At 36.5% G+C, this 16,697-nt stretch overlaps 1 protein-coding gene across 7 annotated transcripts in view; it reads right to left on the bottom strand.

Moving 5' to 3' along the window:
• Positions 1 to 16,697, bottom strand: part of DNAI7 (dynein axonemal intermediate chain 7) — an 84,791-nt gene that overhangs the window by 8,867 nt on the left and 59,227 nt on the right. For 5 of the 7 annotated variants that reach the window (XM_057556492.1, XM_007194848.3, XM_057556493.1 and 2 more), the window contains 3 exons: positions 6,943 to 7,018; positions 4,180 to 4,340; positions 1,138 to 1,294 (listed from right to left, as the gene is read on the bottom strand). In XM_057556492.1, the coding sequence (XP_057412475.1) occupies positions 1,138 to 1,294; positions 4,180 to 4,340; positions 6,943 to 7,018 (394 nt within the window). The remainder of the gene's footprint in view (positions 1 to 1,137; positions 1,295 to 4,179; positions 4,341 to 6,942; positions 7,019 to 16,697) is intronic. The other 2 variants (XM_057556495.1, XM_057556496.1) reach the window with 1 other exon arrangement.

Here is a 16,697-nt window from a genome sequence, read left to right as displayed (position 1 = left end):
CTAATTGAGTATGAATAAATTTTAATGTGATAAATATTTAGGAAGATTACCATTAAAGGAAAGGAAAAATGAAACCTCTAAAAGCAACATGAAAGGAAAAAATTACCTAATGTTTATTTTGATATACTTTATGGTTTAATGTATTGATAAAAATATACTGTTTTTAATATATAAATTATTTCTAGAATAAATAATATCTTGTGGCTATGTCTATACAAGCAAAAATATGGAGTATTGTAGCAACCATGAAAAAGTTTAAAGTACAAAATATTCTCTAAATTCTCTGCCCCCATTAACTAAATAAAGTAATAGTTCTGTGCTTTAGTGATCTCATCTGTTATAAACTTATCATCTAGTATGTAAACCCTTTCACAAATAAATAGATGGATGTAGAATAATTCACCTACACTAAAAACAAAGCTATTCGGCTTTCATCTAAGAGCCCCAAAATGTGCATACATTAATTCACAAGACTGAGACCTTTCAAAGTTTAGCCAGCCAACCCCAAATAAGGTATCTGTTAATGACTGGTGAATTATTAGCTTGTATTTCTGTTAGTACTTCTGATTTTATTGATATTTATTTAACATTTTGAATAAGCAATAATTTCCCATGATTCAACAGTCAAAAGTTATAAAGAGGCATACAGTGGCTAGTTTTCCTCTTTCTCAGGTTTCCCATTTACCCACTCCACATCCTCAGTACCTGGCTGTAATAAGCTTTGCAACTTATAAATCATTAACATTAAAATAATCAAATTTTAATCACCCCAGTGTGAATTATTTGGCCATTTCAAGAGAGAATAGGCTTTTCATTTGTTTGTTTTTGATTTGCTATACTATCTTGATATTCTTGTTCATTTCCTTCTTTTTTAAAACGTAATTGTATAAACATAAAGAAATTTCTCAGAGAATATGGCAGATATAAACACTTCAGCAGCTAATAGTTATAAAAAACTCCAATCCCTATTCTTTTCCATTAAGAGCAAACAAAACAAAGACCCTAGAATTGGCAGAGAAATATGTAAGATTAGAAACTCACTTTACACGCTGCATTTCCTAATTTGATTTAAGAATTTATATTATTGTATCTCTCTTCATTACATAATTATCAAAGCTGGTTAAGGCATTGCCGTACCTTCAGCATCCCACCTTGCAACCACAGGATTCTCAAAAAAGATTACGTTCTCATGAACCTCAAGCATGACCTCTATGGGTGGGAAAGCGTTTTCTGTTTCAAAGTCTTCTGCAGTTTCTGGAGGATATGTATACTTCTGTAATCCTTCTTTGAGTATCTTTTAAAAATGACCAAAATAATACCAAGTTAGAAGCTGACTGGTAACAGTTAAAGATGTAAATATTGCTGAATAAGCTATACAGTTATTTTAAATAAGCACTGCAGTTTGGTCACAGTTAACTATAGATTGACTAACAAAATGTCACAATAAAATTAAAGATAATGATTTGAGGAAAAAAAAATCACTACATTTGAATGTAATTCAGAACCCTCCTATGGGCCAGGTTCTATGCTGGCTGGGACTTAACTATTCATTTTATCCCTCCAAGTAACTCTACAAGGCATATATTTAACAGAGAAGATAACTGGGACTTACAGAAATCAATTAATGTGCCAAAGATTACAAAATGACTTCAAGAAGGTGCCAGAAGTCAAAAATAGATCTATAGGACTCCAAATCCCATGTTCCAATACCTTGGTTAGGGTGTGTGTGGGAAGACAGAAAGAAGTATAAGCAACCTTTTGAGAAGTGTAGAAACGAATGAATGAAATTAATTAAAAATCATCATATTGCATACCTTAAACCTACACAATGTTATATTTCAATTATTTCTCAAAAAAGCTCCGGGGGAAGGGTGGGGAGAAAGTAAATTAAGCCAAGGGCAGATGTCTGTGGGATAAAGGAGATTTGTCCATTATCAGAATTTAGCAGAGAAGGATCTAGGAAAGGTGGGGGAAGATTAAAAATGTTACAAAATAGGGCTTCCCTGGTGGTGCAGTGGTTGGGAATCTGCCTGCCAATGCAGGGGACACGGGTTCGTGCCCTGGTCTGGGAAGATCCCACATGCCGCGGAGCAACTGGGCCCGTGAGCCGCAATTACTGAGCCTGCGCGTCTGGAGCCTGTGCTCCGCAACAAGAGAGGCCGCGATAGTGAGAGGCCCGCGCACCGCGATGAAGAGTGGCCCCCGCTTGCCACAACTGGAGAAAGCCCTCGCACAGAAACGAAGACCCAACACAGCCATAAATAAATAAAAGTAAATAAATAAATTTATTAAAAAAAAAAGTTACAAAAGAGTAAAAAATTGGATGGGGAAAATTTCTAGGGGATGTGTGAGATTATTAAAAAGGGACTTGGAAAAAAGGAGGAAGGCCTCTTTGTTGCAGGAGAGAAAAACAGGTGTGAAGGAGGATACTTTGGGCTCAGACTGGGAGCCTGGAGTGGTGGTATCAGGATATCCTGCCAAAATTCAAGAACAACAACTCTTTGGATGAATCCTTGAAATTCCCAGTTCGGGCTGGGACCTTCCTATGGATAAAGAGTTTTGAAGGCCTACCTCCACCAAAGGGTGTCTTTCTTGGACTCCTCCCTGTCCTTCAATTATCCCTGAGGTAGGGAAGGTTGATTCAAGTAGATTCTTCAGAGTGGCTACAGACCAGATTATCTCCCCAGGTTCACCCTAATAACTGCATTCTCATTTGTGGGGAGAAGGGGAAAGGAACAGCAATATCATCCCTAAGAGAGTAAAAATTAGCTTAGGGGGATCAAGAAACAATTGTACTCTTTTAGGTATAAAATACAGATATACATATAGCACATAAGCAGATACACAGTATATCTGTGGTATTAATATTTTGGCAGGGGGGGCAGTTAGGAAAAAAATGTCTACAAAGCACTCCTTAGAGGGGTGATAATGGAAAAAAAATAAAAATTGAGAAATACTGCTCTAATTCAAGAATGCATGAAGATCCTTAATGGATAGGATTGTGGGTGAGAAGTGCCTGACAATCTATGTACATGATGTGTTAGAGCAGAGAGATGGGGATGGGAGGGGTTTGGGAGGGAGGAGGGAGAAAGAAAAGAAGGGCAGGAGAGAAAGGAAGGAAGGAGGAAGGGGCCATGACAACATAACTGGGACGTTAGGCCACCAAAAGTTAAACCAAGCCAGTGCTAGTGCAAGTGTTACTGCTTATTGAAACAGAAGTGAGAAACTCCTTGAAAAATGATGAACAACTGCTACCATCAGTATCCTTACTACTCATTGTGGGCTATCTGTACATCAGCAGCATTGGCATTGCCTGGATCAGTGCTTCTCAAACTTTAATGTGCGTATGAATCACCTTAGGGTCCTGTTAAAATGCAGATGAAGTAGATCTGAGGTGAAACCCCAAATTATGCATTTCTAACAAGTTCCCAGGTGATGCTAATGCTTCAGGTTCATAGACCACACTTCGTATATCAAAGATCCAGACCAGTGGCTCTCAAAGTTTGGAATGTGTTTTGCTAAAACACAGACTGCTGAGTCTCACCTCCAGAGTTTTTGATTCAGTAGGACTGAGGTGGGGCCCATGAATTTGCATTTCTAGCAAATTCCCAGATGATGCCAAATGATGCTGATGCTTCTGGTCAAGGGACCACATGCTGGGAACCACTGATTTAGACCAGAGTCCACCAACTGTGGTCCCCGAGAAATCCAGCCCACCACCAGTTTTTGTAAATAGAGTTTAACTGGGACACAGCGATGCCCGTTCATTTACATATGACTGTTTTAATGTTACAGTGGCAGAGTTGAGGAGTTGCGACAGAGCTGGTATGGCCCACAAAGCTGAAAATATTTACCATCTGGTCCTTTACAGAAAAAGCTTGCCAGCCTCTGAAATAGACTGTCATTATTAAGGCCAAATTGGCACAATATAATCATAGTGCTATAGGTTTACAATTAAGTAAACATGTATGAATTCTAGTTTTAAAATCCATATTATTTCAGATTCCTTTCCTTTAGTATCTGATTCAAATTTATACATTCAAGACAGTTTAAAATTACATTGTTTCCTTTGTGCTTGCTTAATAGGGTTAAATTCATTAGATGTTTAGATCATTTGAGATGAAGTAAAAGCATGAGAAATTATTTTATTCATAAATTTTGATTCAAGAATTAACCTACTTCCACAATCATCCAGCCCTTCCTTGGTTTACACTGTGGAGGAAGCTCCAAAATATCCAAGTGGTGCACTCCACCCAGAGCTGTGAATTGGCATAAATCAACCTCATTTTCTTCAGAGAAATATGGCTTTTCAGGGGCATTCTCTAACAGCAACAACTGCGCTGAAATTCATCAGATTAGTTCAGTTTCTAAATAGATCATAACATTTCTACATGGTGATCTAATGAAAATGAAAATATTCTAATACTGGTAAATGAAGTTTTTATTTAGCTGCTAAACATTTTCAAAATGTGGTTAATTCAAAACTATTCACAAAGCTAAGCCTGGAAGTGGGAATAGGCATGCATAATGTTAGGGTGCAGGGGAGGGCCCCATTTATATTTTATACACTAACGTTTTAGGAATTTGTATACGATAAGGATGTGTTACTATTAACATAAAAACTTTAAAAATATGGTTTATTGTATGGGAGGAAAAATAATTTTCCCGCTACCCTTCTGAGTTCTTGGCGGAGACTCCTGTAATAAAAGACAGATTAATAAGAGAAAAATGAACAGAAGTTTATTAACATGTACACCTCATGTATACATGGGAGACACCCCGGGAAAAATTAGTAACTCAAAGAGGTGGTTTAGAACTCTGGCTTATATAGCATCTTCTACAAAAAATAATAAATTTGTGGAGAAATAACAGGACAAAGGAAAGCAGTTTTAGGCTTCCAAGGGCAGAGATAAAGCCTGTTATGTAAATTCCTCTGGCACTCTCTCCAGGCTGATAGGGTCTAAACTTGTCTCTGGGAATTAACCTTTGTCCCTCCTGGTAGAGAGGGGAGGAAAAACACTTTTGAAAGTTTATGCCCTGCTTTTAGGCAAATAGTAGGAGGGTAAGGACCTTTTCTTGCATCTTTTTAATTGTTTTCAGCTGAAAATAATTCTTATGCCAAAGTGGCAGATTTTGGGGTGGCATATCCTGCTAACCTTCATTATAAAAGAGCAAAAATGGTTTAACACAAAATTTAATAACTGACAAATTAATTTTTTTTAATTGGACATTATGGAGCTAAAAATCTGAAAGAAGAAAGTAAAATGTTAAAAAAATAAATTTTGGCCCATATATGAAATGAAAGCTAATTTTTTTTCTTTCAACAAAAATAGGCCCAGCTTATAGAAAAACAGGGATGGAGGTTTGAAAGTGAAGAAACTGGACTGGATAATCTTTGTGTTCAGACATTTTACGGGGAAATTCTATGATCCCATAAATCTCAGTGCACAATCAGGGGATATCTGATGTCACATACCATCATTCCCACCTTTCACCAAAATTCTTTCAATAGAGTGTAATAGATAAGAAGAGGAAATCAGACCCTTACAGGTTCCACCCTTGACTAGCTGTGTGACCTTATACAAGATATGCTAATTAACATCTCTAGTCTCAGTTCCTTCCTCAACAAATGCATATAATTGTAGTATCTATCTTCTACAATTTGGGGGAGCTGTGATTTAATACAAGAAAGGAGTTTAGAACTGGTGCCAGACCCATAGTAAAAATTCAGGAACTGTTAGTCTTATTATTTATCATTACAATTTTCCTCTCCCATAAAAGGAAGCACACTGAGATGGCACTGAATTTAACCCACAGAGATTAGGCACTGAAAATAAGTGGAAATATCCAGAGAAAATTCCCATTAAGCAATTGACCCCTTTTCCTTGTATACATTCAATAAAATGTAGATCTTAAGCAATTTTCAAATGTATCTAATTAATAGTCCATTTACCCAAAAAGAAAGTCAGAAAGAATACTGTGTCCTCATTTAGACTATTTATGATATATATTATTTGGGGATCACCATGTAGAAATCTTGGTATTATTGACAGAGTTTCATGAATTGAATATATTATCATATTTCTAACAGGAAAATTATCTCATAAGGATTACAGAAAAATTATAAAGATATAAACCTAGTTGACTGCTGACACAAAAGTGTATTGGAAAAAGTGAAGTAGACAAGAAGCCTGTTATAAAAAAATATGCTAAGAAATATATAAAAAGTATATTCCTTAGAAGTTACTGGGAAAGAAGCATAATGCTAAATTAAAGTTAGTGGAAAACAAGTATATAAATCTCAAACTAAAGGATTTTCAAATTAGACATCACTATCATTTTGACATTTTAAAACTATATCCAGTTGCTATTTGCCAGGATAAGACTAAATACAGAAGTGTTGAAAAATTTCTGATCATGTACGTGTGCTTGAGAATGTTCAATGCAACACTGCTTGTAATAATAAAAAAAAAATTAGAAATAACCTTAATGTCTACTAATAAGGATTTAAATAATGTCCCATTATTGGATGACATTATACAGATACTTTAAACAGTAAGGTTACCAATGTGCTCTGACTTAGAATCTTGTTGAATATTATTCATTTAAGCAGAATATATATTGTGTTCTATGTATGTATGTACAATGACAAATATTGTTAGGTGAAAAAAAGTAATTTTCAACAAAAACATCTGTATGATATGATCCCATGGTTTTATTTAAAACCAAAAGAGAGAGAAACAGAGACAGAGAGAGAGAGATTGCACAAATTTAAAAAAGTTGTTAACATAGGTTATATCAGAAGAGGGATGAGGAAGAATTTTCACTTTATACTTCAGCAACATCTGAGTTTTTTTGTTTTTTACAATGTCCCTGCATTTCTTTTGTAAGCAGAAAAATCCCAATAAAATTAAATTCTAAAAATGTAATTTAGAGGAATACCTGCTGAAACTGTTTCACTTAATAATTTCATCTCCAGTTCATATTTTGTGGCTTCAGGTTCTTCCTGGACAGAACTCTACAGAGAACACAAGGACAGATGCGTGTGATCGTCAGTGTCTGCTGCAGCCCAGATTCACTCTCTTCCTGTTCCAGTTCCCACTAGATTTCTGCTACCTTAATTCCAGGGCCTCAGATGGACACTTGCTCTGGCCTAAAACTGGATTCAAAAACAATATTTAAAAAATTAATTTAAATGAGAGCACATCTCCACAGAACCTCACAAGGGCAGGAGCTAGCCTGCTCAGATTCTTTGCTGAAACCCCTAAGTGTAAAATAGAGAGACTAGGAAGCAATGCAAGCTATAAAAATATTTGTATTTGCATTTTGGTTTTAGCCAAGTTTTAGATTTTGCTTGATTTTGGCAATAAACTTTCTGATAGACTAATTCCAAAGCCTGCTTTTGGGTAAGCCTCTGAGGGGAATTAAAGATGCTATGTACCGAGTAATGTAGAAGATATCATTACATCCTGGTGTAGTAAAAAGAATACTACAAAAAGAGGACATAGGAATTTATATTTAAATCTGCCACTAACTTACCTTTGTGACCTTGAGCAAGTCATTTAACCATTATGGGCCTCAAATGCCTGATCTAACAACCCATTTGGTATGTAACTGTATGCCAGACATATGATACCTCTTGTAAACAATACTAAGAGATAGCTATTATTTTCATTTTACAAAAAAGGGAACTGAAGCTTACGGAGATAATTGGTCTAAGGGTCAAATAAAATAATAAAAGTAAAGAATTTTGTACGCTGTAAAGTACTAGATACATGCAGTATTATGAAAATTTGGTATGTGTGTGCTAATATTTGCAAACTGGATCACATCCAGCAAACTTCATTTGATCTCAAATACCACCTGTACTTTTCTACAGCAATATAAGAACCTTATACCAGAATTCTAGTCAGAAGCTTAATGCCAGTTCATCCCACCATGCCTCTCACCCTCATCCACCATACAAAGCCAAGTCCCCCTTAGTAAAGTATCTTTTCCCTACTCTCATCACGATATTGCCCTGTATCTTCCTCTTGACCAGTTTTAACACTATGCATTCTCTGCCAGCTCTTTCCATCAGGCCTCTGACACTTCTCACTTATTAACTCATTCATTCAAATAATTTTTATTGAGTGCCTAAATTGTACAGGCATCCCTAGATGCTAGAAGTAAAAGGAAAGAAAAGACAAGGTCCCTGACTTAAGGAGCTGCCAGTCTATTAGGGAAGCAGGTAAACAAATAGGCATAATACCATTTGTGGGTGCTGTAGTGTAGTAAGGGGTCCACAATAGAATAAAAAAGGAAGAACAGTTAATTCTGTGGGAAAAATAGTCTCCGGGTGGTGAAAATAGGAAACACTACCCAAAGGTGGTAAAGTTTGAACTAAATCTTGAAAGATAATTAGGTCTTCCCCAAAATGGTGGGAGGGAATTTTAAGTATGAGTGAAGGCAGAAAAGTATGAAGCAAAACAGAGGATTACAAGCACCCCTGAGTAGTCAGGCATGGTTGGAATGAGACAGGCTAGGAGGGTGTAAAGATTTGAAGCTGGAGAGAGGCAGGCCAGCCTGTGGAGAGCTTTGGATGCCACTCTAAAGACTAGAATTTCCTCTGTGGGTAAAAGAGAGCCCCAAAAAGATTTTTACTAGGAAAGTAACATGAAGAAATTTGCATTTGGAAAGAGTATTCTGGTGCCCAGCTGATGAATGTTTTGCTTTGTAAAGAGTAAGAAGTCCAAGGTAAGAGGATCAGGGCCTAACTCAAGATAGAAGCAATCAGGACCATTAGAAGGAGCATATGTGAGAGATGATAAGGAAGTAAATCAACATAACTTGGATGGCAACTGGATATAGAAGTAAGGCAAGGGACAGGCAAAGACTGATTTACAGATGCTTGGCTTAGGTAATAAGATGGATGGTGGTACCAAGAAAAGAAAAGGAAGAATAGGTTTGGGGAAAAAATGTAGTGAATTTGATTGTGGATATGTTGGATTTGAGGTGCCCATGGAACATCTAGGTAGCCTTTGATATTATCTACCATTAAAAAGCCAGTTGCGGGCTTCCCTGGTGGCGCAGTGGTTGAGAATCTGCCTGCCAATGCAGGGGACACGGGTTCGAGCCCTGGTCTGGGAAGATCTCACATGCCGCGGAGCAACTAGGCCCATGAGCCACAGCTACTGAGCCTGCGCGTCTGGAGCCTGTGCTGCGCAATAAGAGGGGCCGCGATAGTGAGAGGCCCATGCGCCGTGATGAAGAGTGGCCCCCGCTTGCCGCAACTAGAGAAAGCCCACGCACAGAAACGAAGACCCAACACAGCCAAAAATAAATAAAATAAATACATTAATTTTTTTAAAAAGCCAGTTGCATTTCTTTCTTACAGGAAGGATTTTCTCCAACAATAATATCAAAGATATCAAACCAACAAGTGAGTCAGCCTTTCCAATTCACATCTTCAAAAAGTTGAGAATTCTTCAGCATGTAGATCAAACTGGTTTTCTACCTTGCAGGGAGACCAAGAATTTAGACTTTCTCAACAGAATGTTCCCCTTAATAACCACAGTACTTCAGTATGCAACAACAGGAATTTATCAGTGTCCGTATTATCACATAAGAGAATAATCTTGTATTTAAGTCAACACATTGACTTTATATAATTCATAATTTTTATAATTCTATGTCACTCTTTAGTTCAATTGACTCTTTTTGAAGTTAGACTTCTGGAGGAAGGAAGCAATGGGTGAATTTACATTCTGGTGGAAGTTCCTTAATCTTAATAACTATCCTAGAATGTTTTCCTGTCATTGCATCTAGAACATACTCCTGCACAATAATTAAACTCCAAACCACATTTATTGATACTAGAAGCCTTCATAGTTTTATACATTCTAAAACTCCTTGTGTTTGTTGGCAATGAAACTGAAAAAAAATACTTCTTTCTTCATATTAATATCATGTTTATATCTGCTAATGAAAAGTCCTCTTTCATCATAATTGTTTTAGAAAATTTTTCATGTATTTTTTTTTCTTCTAGCTAAACTTTAATAGTGTTTTGTCCAGTCTCAACAATTACCAACTGGAATTTTTATTTGAATTGCACTAAATTTATAGATTTATAATAAATCTATCTAAAAAATAACATTTCTTAAAACTGTTTGCCGGGAAATGTTGACAGAATATGAAGCAGAGAAGGTAGTTAAAGTATAACTTTTCAATGACACCTTGGTTCAACAGGTATAGGAATTGGCTTATAACAGGGAAGAACTTCACAGAACACAAGCAATTTTTCATTGTAACTTGATTAATGTGCAGTTATTGTAGTGTGGAAATTCTTTTAATATATATGTAATTTGAATTTGATATAAAAACATAACCTGGGTCATGAATAAGATCATGGAAACAGACTAGAAATTCCAGAAATAGATCTCAGGATTCACTTGGGAATTTAGCATATGGCATTTCAGATCAATAGAAAAAGGCTAGGTTTATACGGTAAGTGTTTTGAGACAGCTGGCTAAGATTTGAAATAAAATAAATTTAGATTCTCCCCATTTTACACTAAAATAAATTCCAGATGGATAAAAGATTTAAATGTGAAAACATAACTAAACCAATCAAAAGCCACAAAAATCATGAAAATATTAGAAGAGAACATGGGAGACTTGATATCAATAATTATCAATCAAAGAGGTGATCTTGATATTGGACATCTGCAAAATGTCAGTACTGAATACTGTACACATTTGATAGAATGTCTTGAATTTTACTGTCCATCAAGAGAATATCTGCACAAAGGAAGTTCATTGATCTGAAATCCAATGTTTTCATCATCAAAAGATAATTTAACTATAGATTCAGAATAAATTGTTGGAATTGGCTCTTGATAAGGAATTGAAGATGAATTTTGAAAATTCAGCATCATATGCTTCATTTTGTATAAAAGATAAGAATGATTACCCTGAGTGGGCTGAAGTCTCATTCATTCCTGTGGCTTTAATACCGTCTATAGGCCGGTGGTTCCCAAATCCATGCCAATGATGCTCTTCAGGCCACATACACTGTGCTGCTCAGCCCTGGAAAGACACAGTCTACACGCACACGGTGGCTGGGTCTGACTTTCCTCAGAACTCCAGGTTCACGTTTGCCTACTTGACACTTCCATTTGTGTGTTCCAAACTTACCATGTCCCCACCAAAATCCTCTGGTTTCTGTCAGTCTCAACCAATTCAGCCCATACCTGTCCATCTCAGTAAATTGCACTACCATCTTCTTAGTTCCCCAAATCAAAACTCAGCAGGATTTGTTTATTTTACCTCCCAAACATTTCCCAAACATATCCAGCTTTCCATGTCTCTTACTACCACCTTTGTCCAAGCCACCATGACTTCTCATGCCTTTCTAGTACTACTGAACCTAATACCATGTTTCTACTCTGGCCCCTCACAATTTTTTATCTACGTAATGGCCAGAATAACCTTTCAAGGTGATAAATCATGCCATTCTCATACTTACAGCCCTCTAATGCCTTCCTACTGCATTTACAATAAAATCTTAACTTCTTCTTCTGGCCGCCAAAGCCCTGCTTCACCTCGCTTCTGCTTTTCTCTCTGACATCATCACATGTCACTCTCCTCTTTGCCCACTGTACATCAGTCCACTGGCCTTCTTCCTGGTCTTCACTTCTGTCTTATGACCTTTGCAGTAATTTTACCCTCAGATCAGAATATTTTTACCCAATAATTACATAGCTGATTCCTTCTGGTCATTTGGGTTTCAGCTTAAATAATAACTCATCATACAAGCCCTCCCTAAACACCCAATCTAGTTACCACCCTGATTAAGTCTGTGCATGGCATTTATTAGTATCTGTTATTTTCCAGTTTTTTCTTATTTATTGTTGGTTTCTCCTGACTTGCAAGTAAATCGCGAGAGCAGGAATCTCATTTGTCCTTTACCACTGCCCTCTGAGGGCCAGAATAGTGCCTGGCATATAGAGGTAGGCATTCAATAAATATTTGCTGAATGAGTAAAGAAATAAGAACAAGGTCCAGGGTATGACTGGGGAAACAGGCTGAAGTAAGTCTGTAGGAAGTTAAAGGTTGATGAATGCTAAAGCTAGGTTTTTCACGTGGGTTATCCTCATAGATTTTTTTTTTTCACACACACACACTGTATTTTATTTTTACAAGAGATAAATAGACTGACACCAAGCATTGTCCATGGATGACCACAACAAAAGCAACAATGATTGCAATTACCAAACATGAAACACACTCATACTATGTCATAATATTGACAATCAGTCCAGTAATCCTCCACTGTAACAGCTCCTTTACTTTGCAGTGAAAATTGATTTGTATATTCTTTGCCTCTGAGTCCTTGTGGGATTTTTTTTTTTTTAATTCAGACAGAAAGTCACAAAAATTATACTCATCCTCATCAGTTCACTCAGTCCCATGTAATTAATTTTTTTTTCATCTTGATCTTTTGTTAGCACTTTTATGACTTCATCAGTTTTTCATTAGATTTCTGAAAATGCTTATTCATTCAGTTCAGCAGTACAGTCAGTTACCAGAAACCTGTACTTGTCAGAGTCTTTTCCATGAATTTCTTGAAGATGAAACCCTTTTATAGGAACATATTTGCCAAAGCATCAGAGTACACCCAGAACTGTCTGTAAATGACAAAAGACTTAAAAATGACCACAGTTAAAGATTTGATGAAAGCTCATAATAATGCAGTTGAAAAGAAAATGAGTTATTTCTGAGATATACATTTTAAAGTAATAACTAGGATTATTACTTATAACATTATACCAGAACATATAAGATTTTTAGAAATTTCATGTAATGTCTGAAACATTTATATTAATATATTTCCATACATATTTCCATACAAATACAAATATAAGATTTTTAGAAATTTCATGTAATGTCTGAAACATTTATATTAACATATTTCCATACATATTTCAATACAAATACAAATATAAGATTTTTAGAAATTTCATGTAATGTCTGAAACATTTATATTAACATATTTCCATACAAATAACCCAATGAAAGTTTAGTATTAGTTGTTTTGTTTGTTTGTTTTTTTATACTGCAGGTTCTTATTAGGCATCAATTTTATACACATCAGTGTATACATGTCAATCCCAATCGCCCAATTCAGCACACCACCATCCCCACCCCACCGCAGTTTTCCCCCCTTGGTGTCCATATGTCCATTCTCTACATCTGTGTCTCAACTTCTGCCCTGCAAACCGGCTCATCTGTACCATTTTTCTAGGTTCCACATACATGCATTAATATACGATATTTGTTTTTCTCTTTCTGACTTACTTCACTCTGTATGACAGTCTCTAGATCCATCCACTTCTCAACAAATGACTCAATTTCATTCCTTTTTATGGCTGAGTAATATTCCATTGTATATATGTACCACATCTTCTTTATCCATTCGTCTGTTGATGGGCATTTAGGTTGCTTCCATGACCTGGCTATTGTAAATAGTGCTGCAATGAACATTCGGGTGCATGTGTCTTTTTGAATTACGGTTTTCTCTGGGTATATGCCCAGTAGTGGGATTGCTGGGTCATATGGTAATTCTATTTTTAGTTTTTTAAGGAACCTCCATATTGTTCTCCATAGTGGCTGTATCAATTTACATTCCCACCAACAGTGCAAGAGGGTTCCCTTTTCTCCACACCCTCTCCAGCATTTGTTGTTTGTAGATTTTCTGATGATGCCCATTCTAACAGGAGTGAGGTGATACCTCATTGTAGTTTTGATTTGCATTTCTCTAATAATTAGTGATGTTGAGCATCTGTTCATGTGCTTCGTGGCCGTCTGTATGTCTTCTTTGGAGAAATGTCTATTTAGGTCTTCTGCCCATTTTTGGATTGGAGTGTTTGTTTCTTTAATATTGAGCTGAATGAGCTGTTTATATATTTTGGAGATTAATCCTTTGTCCGTTGATTCGTTTGCAAATATTTTCTCCCATTCTGAGGGTTGTCTTTTCGTCTTGTTTATGGTTTCCTTTGCTGTGCAAAAGCTTTGAAGTTTCATTAGGTCCCATTTGTTTATTTTTGTTTTTATTTCCATTACTCTAGGAGGTGGATCAAAAAAGATCTTGCTGTGATTTATGTCAAAGAGTGTTCTTCCTATGTTTTCCTCTAAGAGTTTTAGAGTGTCCAGTCTTATATTTAGGTCTCTAATCCATTTTGAGTTTATTTTTGTGTTAGGGAGTATTCTAATTTCATTCTTTTACATGTAGCTGTCCAGTTTTCCCAGCACCACTTATTGAAGAGACTGTCTTTTCTCCATTGTATATCTTTGCCTCCTTTGTCATAAATTAGTTGACCATAGGTGCGTGGGTTAATCTCTGGGCTTTCTATCTTGTTCCATTGATCTATATTTCTGTTTTTGTGCCACTACCATATTGTCTTGATTACTGTAGCTTTGTAGTATAGTCTGAAGTCAGGGAGTCTGATTCCTCCAGCTCCATTTTTTTCCCTCAAGACTGCTTTGGCTATTCGGGGTCTTTTGTGTCTCCATACAAATTTTAAGATGATTTGTTCTAGCTCCGTAAAAAATGCCATTGGTAATTTGATAGGAATTGCATTGAATCTGTAGATTGCTTTGGGTAGTATACTCATTTTCACAATGTTGATTCTTCCAATCCAAGAACATGGTATATCTCTCCATCTGTTGGTATCATCTTTAATTTCTTTCATCAGTGTCTTATAGTTTTCTGCATACAGGTCTTTTGTCTCCCTAGGTAGGTTTATTCCTAGGTATTTTATTCTTTTTGTTGCAATGGTAAATGGGAGTGTTTCCATAATTTCTCTTTCAGATTTTTCATCATTAGTGTATAGGAATGCAAGAGATTTCTGTGCATTAATTTTGTATCCTGCAACTTTACCATATTCATTAATTAGCTCTAGCAGTTTTCCGGTGGCAGTTTTAGGATTCTCTATGTATAGTATCATGTCATCCGCAAACAGTGACAGTTTTACTTCTTCTTTTCCAATTTGTATTCCTTTTATTTCTTTTTCTTCTCTGATTGCCGTGGCTAGGACTTCCAGAACTATGTTGAATAATAGTGGTGAGAGTGGACATCCTTGTCTCGTTCCTGATCTTAGAGGAAATGCTTTCAGTTTTTCACCATTGAGAATGATGTTTGCTGTGGGTTTGTCATATATGGCCTTTATTATGTTGAGGTAGGTTCCCTCTATGCCCACTTTCTGGAGAGTTTTTATCAGAAATGGGTGTTGAATTTTGTCAAAAGCTTTTTCTGCATCTATTGAGATGATCATATGGTTTTTATTCTTCAATTTGTTAATATGGTGTATCACATTGATTGATTTGCGTATATTGAAGAATCCTTGCATCCCTGGGATAAATCCCACTTGATCATGGTGTATGATCCTTTTAATGTGTTGTTGGATTCTGTTTGCTAGTATTTTGTTGAGGATTTTCTTTTTTTTTTTTTTAAAGAATTTCAATTTTTATTTCTTTTTTGGCTGTGTTGGGTTTTCGCTTCTGTGCGAGGGCTTTCTCTAGCTGTGGCAAGCGGGGGCCACTCTTCATCGCGGTGCGCGGGCCTCTCACTATCGCAGCCTCTCGTTGCGGAGCACAGGCTCCAGAGGCGCAAGCTCAGTAGTTGTGGCACACGGGCTTAGTTGCTCCGCAGCATGTGGGATCCTCCCAGACCAGGGCTCGAACCCGTGTCCCCTGCATTGGCAGGCAGACTCCCAACCACTGCGCCACCAGGGAAGCCCCCTGTTGAGGATTTTTGCATCTATATTCATCAGTGATATTGGTCTGTAATTTTCTTTTTTTGTAGTGTCTTTGTCTGGTTTTGGTATCAGGGTGATGGTGGCCTCATAGAATGAGTTTGGGAGTGTTCCTTCCTCTGCAATTTTTTGGAAGAGTTTGAGAAGGATAGGTGTTAGCTCTTCTCTAAATGTTTGATAGAATTCACCTGTGAAGCCATCTGGTCCTGGACTTTGGTTTGTTGGAAGATTTTTAATCACAGTTTCAATTTCATTACTTGTGATTGGTCTGTTCATATTTTCTGTTTCTTCCTGGTTCAGTCTTGGAAGGTTATACCTTTCTAAAAATTTGTCCATTTCTTCCAGGTTGTCCATTTTATTGGCATAGAGTTGCTTGTAGTCATGTCTTAGGATGCTTTGTATTTCTGCGGTGTCTGTTGTAACTTCTCCTTTTTCATTTCTGATTTTATTGATTTGAGTCCTCTCCCTCTTTTTCTTGATGAGTCTGGCTAATGGCTTATCAATTTTGTTTATCTTCTCAAAGAACCAACTTTTAGTTTTATTGATCTTTGCTATTGTTTTCTTTGTTTCTATTTCATTTATTTCTGCTCTGATCTTTATGATTACTTTCCTTCTGCTAACTTTAGGTTTTGTTTGTTCTTCTTTCTCTAGTTTCTTTAGGTGTAAGGTTAGATTGTTTACTTGAGATTTTTCTTGTTTCTTTAGGTAGGCTTGTATAGCTATAAACTTCCCTCTTAGAACTGCTTTCGCTGCATCCCATAGGTTTTGGGTCGTCGTGTTTTCATTGTCATTTGTCTCTAGGTATTTTTTTATTTCCTCTTTTATTTCTTCAGTGATCTCTTGGTTATTTAGTAACGTATTGTTTAGCCTCCATGTGTTTGTCTTTTTTACGTTTTTTTCCCTG

The sequence above is a fragment of the Balaenoptera acutorostrata genome, chromosome 11 (genome assembly GCF_949987535.1).
Source record: "Balaenoptera acutorostrata chromosome 11, mBalAcu1.1, whole genome shotgun sequence".
Lineage (NCBI taxonomy): Eukaryota > Metazoa > Chordata > Mammalia > Artiodactyla > Balaenopteridae > Balaenoptera > Balaenoptera acutorostrata.
Note: the sequence above shows the minus strand (reverse complement) of the source record. Positions and strands in the feature narration are given on the sequence as shown.